General features: G+C 38.9%; 1 protein-coding gene across 2 annotated transcripts in view; it reads right to left on the bottom strand.

Moving 5' to 3' along the window:
* Nucleotides 1-5,871: 5,871 nt before the first annotated feature.
* Nucleotides 5,872-8,752, bottom strand: part of LOC140235155 (uncharacterized) — a 58,816-nt gene continuing 55,935 nt past the window's right edge. For both annotated transcript variants that reach the window (XM_072315191.1, XM_072315190.1), the window contains 3 exons: nt 8,518-8,592; nt 7,059-7,251; nt 5,872-6,054 (listed from right to left, as the gene is read on the bottom strand). In XM_072315191.1, the coding sequence (XP_072171292.1) occupies nt 5,952-6,054; nt 7,059-7,251; nt 8,518-8,592 (371 nt within the window). In that variant the 3' untranslated portion in view covers nt 5,872-5,951. The remainder of the gene's footprint in view (nt 6,055-7,058; nt 7,252-8,517; nt 8,593-8,752) is intronic.

Genomic DNA, 8,752 nt, shown 5'->3' with positions numbered 1-8,752 from the left:
GTGGTTCCTGTAGTAGTTTGCTCATAACCACGTACAGTATTTCCTTAGTGGCCACACAAAATAAACACAAACATACCAGTGGTACTATTTACAAACACGTATACACACATGTAGGAATGTACCAATTGTGAATTTGTGCATTCACTGCTGAAGCAGTACTGGTATATTGGTAACACCACACCCCCCCCCCCCCCTTCCCATTTTCACATTCCATTCTACCATGCACTTACAACCCCACCCCCCCCCCCCCCCAATCAAAACATTCTCACACAAACATACACAGATACTTGTGCATTCACATGCATATGTACACAGATTTTGGCTAAATATTGTTTAGAAAACAATCATCCAAATACAATAACTTCTTTTTCGGGGAGGAGGGAGGGACTGTAATGTTCATAGAAACCAAGAGAAGAAAAGAAACACAAGAGCTGCAAAATTTCATATGTATAAATTTCTTGTATTTTCTCATTTTTTTTTTTTTTTTATCGACAAATATCATCTGAACACTGTACATCATACCAGTATTGGTCACACTAGTCTCACCTCAAGATACCGAGGATAAACTAAAAATAATTGACAAAAACGCTTTGTCAGTGAAGCAATATTTGGAAAACACAGATAATGCAGGGCATTCCTGTCGCTGTGAAGAGATGCTCCCTATACAATGATGCACAGAGGAATGGATGTAGAACGGACCAGAAAGAGAGGACCAAACTGTTCTATCTGACCCCATCACAAAACTTACATAGCAAAAAACACATTCCATTTTTGGAGTGAACTCAGTGACCTGTTTAATGTAAATTACCGGTATACAATTGTAGAATTAAAACACAATAAAATGAAATCCAAATGATGTCTACTTGAATTCATATTAAAACCATACATCTCTTGCACACAAAACAAGTCAAGCATACAAGAGCAATAAAGGTACACCTGAAGCAGCCAGAAATGTTAATTCGTTCAGGAAATTTGTGTTTGGGGGCAGCTCCCATCTTCGGTAGAAGCATGGATTGTCGATGTACTAAAAAGGAAGCCATATTGCAAATACCAAAAATACAATTCCTGCATGGCTAACTGTTGTTGAAACCTTTGCCATGGCAAAATACACTATCAATTTGACAAATGTTGCCCCCTGATCAAAGTAACCAAAAACATGCAGGTTGGACAGTGCCCAATCAGAACATAATCCGCTGATGAGCTCAAGGTATAAAAAACAAAATCAGAATTCCTCTTGATTTACTACAGTTATACTCACTGCATATGTTTTGTTTGTATTTGTGGCAGTGTAATGCATTGTCTCTTTAGTAATGTGCTGCACTCATCAATGGCCCACAAGTGGTGATGAAAGTCAGTGTTTAATGCAGGCTACGAGGCACTACGTACAGTAGAAATATCTGCATGGGCCACTGTGGCTAACAGCAGCTAAAAGAAAAGGTAGCATGAAGAATTTATGTTGGGTGGGTAATTTGGAAAGCAAAATGAGATAATACTTGTGCAACTTGCCCTTAAAGGACCAGCGATGCAATATTCCACATTACTGCCGCATTAAGTACACTGGCTGAAAATCTAAAAGAGTGGTCTTTTGTTTGTGGATGATCATGTTACATATGGAAGGAATGTGGGCAATGAACAAAGGAACACCAGGATTGGTGTTCTTACTTCAGCCGTGGACAACATTCTTTGCTTTTGTATGAACTTTTTCTTTTTTGGAATCCTTGCTCATATTCAAAGTCACATTTTCAAACATGAACACAAGACAGTAAAACAAAATGTACATATAAATTTCATTGCATCAAAAATAATGTAGTCACTTCTTTGTCATGTACACGTCATATTTACAGAGAAAGTTTCTTTGTGACAAGACTTTATAGACAGTACCAACTCCACTTAAAACATCAGAACTTACTACAATTGTACACATGTGCTTCACAAGATAAGTTGCATCACACTGTAACATCCATTACCTCCACTCTCATGCTAAAAATAAAATAAAATAAAATGAAAATAATCCCATCATGATCACTTAGAAAGAGTGAAGAATACCTGGACATTATTGGCCATGCATACCAAATGTCTGTTGTCAACAGATCCAGCAGAATTCATCTGATCAACGTATATCTCATGCAGTATGCCTACACCATGCATGTTTCTGTGATGAACCAAAGTCAACAATCAAAGATATGGCTGTATGTATCTATTTCAAATAATGAGCACATTGTGAGTTCAAATCAGATACATATTATCAAAATGACTGATACGATCATTCTTTAGAGCTTTAAGTTCACGGACAAATATTTCTCCACAGAGGATCATCCTTTCTCACTGGTTGAATCATTGACATGAAATTATGAAAATAAATCTGTCAATATACATTGCTCATACTACATACAGCATCTACATTTTGTACATGATATTCAAGGTAACCTTTTTTTTTTTTTCTGTCTCTTTCTTAGTATGTTGGCAAGAAATGAGTTGGAATAACGCAATGCCCCCTGAAAACGCTTTGTCTACCATACTATCACTTTGCAATGGTCGCAATCCTTCCGTGCAGGGATGCGAATATGTACATCGTTCGAGTCCAGGAAAGAAAATTTAGTAATGTGTTACACACAGATGAGCTAATGTCTGTGCAGTTCGGACAAAGTTCAAATGACAGAGCTTTTCACTCTGCTAAAGTGCAATCTATCCCTTCTACCCATCAAAAAACACTATTTGAACTGGGCCTGCATTCACAGACATATACTTTCAGAACAGAGATCATACATTTGTTGGGGAAAGTGCTCAAATTTCCCACACAAAACTACATCACTGCACATGCACATATCAAGATGGAATAGAAATCTTAACAAAGCACATCATAGGCCAGAATTAAGATATTAACCTCGGGATCTAAGTCACCATCTTGTACATCAAATGTTCATATCAGACAAAGTAAATCATCATCTCCCTCCCTATCCCCCCCCCCCCCACAAAATGGAAAGAAACATACAAACAGACAGACAAAAATCTCATGTATTTAGGAGACCCTGCTCATGCATGAGTCCAGACCAAGGAATGACATGGGAGGCATTAACTCATATTACATCCCTGAGTGAGGCCAGAATTTGATTTAGAATAACTGTTCAGACTACGTTATTCAACATGGCAGTGAAGTGAACATCTACAACAATCCCCCCATCCTCATTCCCCTCAAAAAAAAAATGTGTGGCACACACAAACACACAACTACCTATAGCACGATGCCAATGCATGCATGACAAGCCACAAAGGCAACAATGTAACATGCGCTAATGGACAAAGGCAGTTAACTTCACCAAGTCACCACAAAGCTTACTGTGCTACATCACTAAAACTGTCTATAAATTCTCTCACTAAAAAGTCACCCTGAAATAGAGCATTTTTTTTTTCAACTTCGCTGTCCTCGATCTGGGGGAAAAGGTCTTTAAAAAGTGTTAGACAGGTTTAAAACAGATTTAAAACATGACACACATATCATTAAAAGACCTTCCTCATGTTTTTTTTTTTTTTTCCTGAATCAAGTGCAGGACCACAGCTATATATCCTGACAATCTTTGTCACAATGCGCAAGTCACAAACAATAACAAAAATTTCATTGTACTACCCATGTCCATAATTCATTGTCAGAATATAATTTTCATTTTGCACAGCATACATCTTTTTTTTTTAAAGTGCTACCACCTCATGGCTGTTTCTAACTGATTGAGCTAAAAATGTGTTTCAACATGTGTACTTTGACGAAAAAAAGCCCCACACTGTTTTAAGTCAATCTAAATGCTACAATAACCAGCATAGTAAATCTGACAATAAGGTTGAAATTAAGGTCTTTCCAGTAGAATGATTACCACAAGACATTAGAATTATCAAACATGTGCATAGCAAACATAAACCATCTGTGAGAAAACGAACATTATCTTCCCCCATCTTCCCAATCAAAAGTGAGAGTTGCTTTTAGTTCTCCCTGAATGCGTTCACACAATTTCATACATTTATGACACAACAAACGTGTGTGAATTTCTGCCGCACATAGAAATTCTCGTCTGGACACGGAGCAGCACATTTGGCATAATTTCAGCCCCTGTCCATACACCAATAAAGATGAAACAAGCCAGGTCTACTGCAAGTCATACATGTATCTACAGAGTAATGAGATGAATCATACACATCAAACAATCTTCAGATGTGTCCAATGAAAGCTGAACTACGTCAATGACAACAAAGTGTTTGGGCTTCGCAACTTGACACACTACAGGGATTACTGCTTTGGAAATGGAATAACCAGAAAACTAACAAAGTAAGTCTCACATGGAATGGTAAAAACACACACGAGATGGAAATATTTTGAAAGTTTTTCAATTGCATTTGTAGGATCCATCCATTGTATTTCTACTTACGAGACTCGATATCACTCCATGTTCTTTTCTTTTTAAACAAACAACATAAAACATAATAAATAACCAATGAAAACATATATACACAAATTTTTCTCTCGTCGTCTACATTCCGAAAAGGTAATTCTAATTATCTAGATGTTAAAACGAAACGGGATATCACCCTCTTTTCCCTTATTTCACATGACTCTAAAAGCACTCTCTCCACGAGGGTATGTAATTTTGATCAACATGAACAGAGCTTAGTCAAGACCATTTAAAAACTACTGACGTGATCATCTTTCACAGCTGTAAAATGTCTGTATTTCAGTACTTTTTCCCCCCTAAGGATAACATACATCATCAAATGGAGAATAATGCATCCTTTACTCTCGAAATGGAAAACTGACACTGTATTGTGTCATGCACCTCTGCTCACCCAAGCACTGAACTAACTAATTGTGTAAATCCTTGCTGGGTCATGTGACCATGAGGTCATATGACCTCATGGTTTAAATCCTTGCTTGGTCATGTGACCATGAGGTCACATGATCAAGGAGGGGCCAGATGCCAATGGCTGCCACTCACCCCATGTCTTTGCCCTGTGCTGCCAATTGCATTGAATGGTCACAAATTGAGGAACAAGCTGTGTCCACTTTTTCCCACTTTGGGTTCCCTCAGAGGTCAGATTTAACACAGGTTGGCAGACAGTTTGGGGGACTGACAAACTCAGATAAAATGGTCACACCAAAATCCTTAATCTTTCTACCCAAGTTGTTTCCACTGGCGTGTCCTTTCCTTGTTTTCCCCATGCCATTTGGGGTGACTGTAAACTTAAAATAATGATTGACAAAACACAACAAAACAACAACAAAAGAGAGTAACAAATATCTTCAAATTTGAATGTATTCACAACAAATGCTGTCCATGAACAGGCCTCACTCTGGTGTTGTGCTGCAACATACAGTACTCCAGTCAAGCTAATCATATTTCATTAGTGTGGGAAAGAATGAAGTAGCGCCATCCTGTCGTGTGTAAAACGGTGAAATTCCGAGCCCGACTGCGTGCCAATTCTTGTGCGGCTGTCACGGGGGGTGCACCAGTCCCCGCCAATTCTGAGGCTTGCCACGTCGAGCACAACCCAACATCTGTTACAGACCGAACCCGGGGCTGCACTTTTCTGACATATGACCACACCGCCACAACACTTTTTTCAAGCGATCCACTACCAGTTCAGGCATACATACGGGTAGCGGTTTCCCCGCCGAGGAATCCACGACAGCATCAGGGCTGGGCTTGATTCCAGTTGAATGTTTGCAAAACATACTCATCCACAACACAACTTTGTCCTGAAACTTGGCAATAGACCATGAAAGCTCTGTCAAGTATATTTCATAGACATATATCTTTCTCTATATATCTATATGTATATAATTATATATATATACGTATATATATACATATAATCTGGAATCTCTGGAGAAGCAATGTCCGATCCGTCAGGCAGAAATGGAAGAGGGGCCCGTGCTATTAGTCCAGGTTGATAGCGTTGTGCTGTTCTCAACTGCAGTCAATTTCACGAATGTTTTTGGGGATTTCACAGAATTTGTACACCAGTCGTTGTCCATCCACCTTGGATAGAATCCCCCTTTGGTAGTAGTATCTGCAATTACACAAGTACCAGGAATGATGAAAAAGAAAGTTTGTAGGTTAATCATCATACTCATTAATGTCTGTGTGATCACACTGCTTCAAGTAGTTGCAAAAATAAAGCACAAATTTTGTCAGCTTCAAGTGGAGTACTATCATGATGTAATCATTAAATATGCAAACATTGTGGCCTTTGCAGTCTGGAGATAAATGTTGCATTATTGTGGAATATCAAAATACATTCAAGAACTAACATTTTATGTCTGTAATATTATAAAACCAAGCAGGCAGATATATGGTTTGCCAAATATCAGAAAAATGGTAAAACCCAGAAAAAACAACAACAACAAACCCACTTTTGAAGATGGAAATTTCTGAACTCTGCATGGATAAGGTGAAAAGTGACATTAATGACACTATAACTCATTGTCTATGGTGCAGACAAATCATTTGATTTTGGTGGACTGAAGTTATCGCCACTTGTGGTAACATCAGTACTGCAAACCGGAAGCATTTGATGATAGTGGAAATTTTTGACCATCTTGAGCTTGACTGACGTGTTAAGAAAATAGTAACAGGCAATAATTTTGGAGATGTTAAAGTTTGCACAAAACTAACTTTCATCCATGAAATTTACAAACAAGCAAAATTTACTGAAATTGGAGCATTAAACAAAGTAGTCAATTTTCATGGTACAGTGGACTCCCGTTATAACAAAGTCCTCAGGACTAGCAGTTTTATTTCGTTATATCAAAATTTCATTATAACCGAACAAATAAACAATTCAAAACATAGAGCCGATAATTTTACAACCTAGATATTTATTTCATTGTAACCGGAATTTCGTTGTTGTCATGTTCGTTATAATGGGAGTGCATTATAGTCCTATTCAGTGATCACCATCTTGTACAAGTTCTCCACCAAATTCACCTCTGGAGCTTCAGATAACAGTGGCTAAGTTTGTCATTAGCCACATATTGTGTCTATTTCACAATTTTTGGACACTGCTCTACTCACCTCAGGGCTCTGCCCATTGTCTCGTAGTTCATGTCCGGCTTGTTCTTGTGCTGGCCCCATAACTTGGACACGGCCTTTGAGTCGACGAGTTTGAAAATGCCCTGCTCGCGGCTTGTCCACTTGATGTAGCGCGGACACGTATCCGAGTTCTGCAGCAACTCTAGGAGGAACTCCCACAGGTACGTTGTATGTGCTGTACAAAATAAAGAGTATGAGTTGCCGTGAAAGGGCAACGTTAGTAATATGAAGACGGTCACCCTCTGAAACCTTTGGTGTTTCGAGGTTGTTTTGTTTGTTTGTTTGTTCATTTTCCATCTGAGAAGATGGCTGAATGGCCCATATTCAGCTACACTAAGCTGGTCTTCCATGGGGTCCAGTTGGATGTGAGGCAGGACCACTTCACCGGGTTAACCACCTTGCTCTTTTGCAATGAATGAATGAAGCAGGATCTTTTAAGTGCATGAGTTGTGACTCTCTCACACACAGGACCTCCATTTAGTGTCCTATCCGAGGGACAGAGTGTTTTGCCTCTTGCTAGAGGGGACGGTATGATTACACACAACATTGCTCAGTCCAGACTAAGGTATCAAACCCGAGTCACTTGGGTCAGAGGCAGACACGCTACCGACTGAACCAACTCACCGCCCACTGAGGATTGCAATGTCAACCTCAGCTCCTAGGAGGAAGAAGTAAAATCTTCTCTTGGCCCTGTTGCATAACGGGTGAAATCAAACATGGGTCAGAAAATCAAACATAAGTCTCTGAATACTCAATTCTGATTGGCTGATTCACCTGACATATGTTTGATTGCATCTTTATATGCAACAGGGCCCTGTACTCAGATCATTTGGACTGATCATGTGGATTGGTGGAGAGTTCATGTAACCGAGTAGAGTGATGCACAGATGCTGAGAAACAAACAATTTCCTACAACTATGCCAAACAAACATATTCCCACACGTCATGTAGAGGCAGCCGCAGGTGGTTCAAAGGTCCCACGGATTAAGAAATTGCAACACAGAAAACAAAAAGGAAATTCTCAGCACAATGAAAGGTAAATGAACTCCTACTTTAACAATGTCTGAAACTTTCTAACACAGATCCTTTTGTGTTAAAAAAAAAATGCATACAGGAGCATACAAACTTGCACTTAAAGGGATGGTACAGTATTGGTGGAGATGAGAATTGGGTTTTAAACTTTTTGCGAGATACCAAGAAAACACTTATGAAATAGTACAGAGCATACCATTTTACGAGGAATTCAAAGTTTATTTGATGAAAATCGAGTTTGGAATGACTGAAACATCCAAAAACAAAGTAAAACAAAGCAATCGTAATAAAAGGTGGGTCCCACACTTATTAGAATCACCAGCCTTTTTTACCAGCCTTTCAAACGCTCTTTCGCTTAATTTCTGTTTTGTCCTTCCTTCTTTCTTTACTGTTGTTGTAGATTACTCACTGTCTTTGGGCTTCTTTCTTATTCCTCCATTGGACAGCTGAAGGGGAGATTCCGACTTGATTTTGGGCTTCCGACCTGCACAACACATCAATACACAATGTAATGACAAGTAAGAACTGATGGTATTGCCCAGAAGAGAAAGAAAAGTCTTGTTGTCATCGTGCAACCATACTTCAATATTTCCGAATCATTTCAAAGCATTGAATATTTCCTTTATTCTACAGATAACTCACTT

Source organism: Diadema setosum, chromosome 11 (genome assembly GCF_964275005.1).
Source record: "Diadema setosum chromosome 11, eeDiaSeto1, whole genome shotgun sequence".
Taxonomy (NCBI): Eukaryota; Metazoa; Echinodermata; class Echinoidea; order Diadematoida; family Diadematidae; genus Diadema; species Diadema setosum.
The sequence above is the reverse complement of the archived record's forward strand: the minus strand, read 5'-3'. Positions and strand labels throughout refer to the sequence as shown.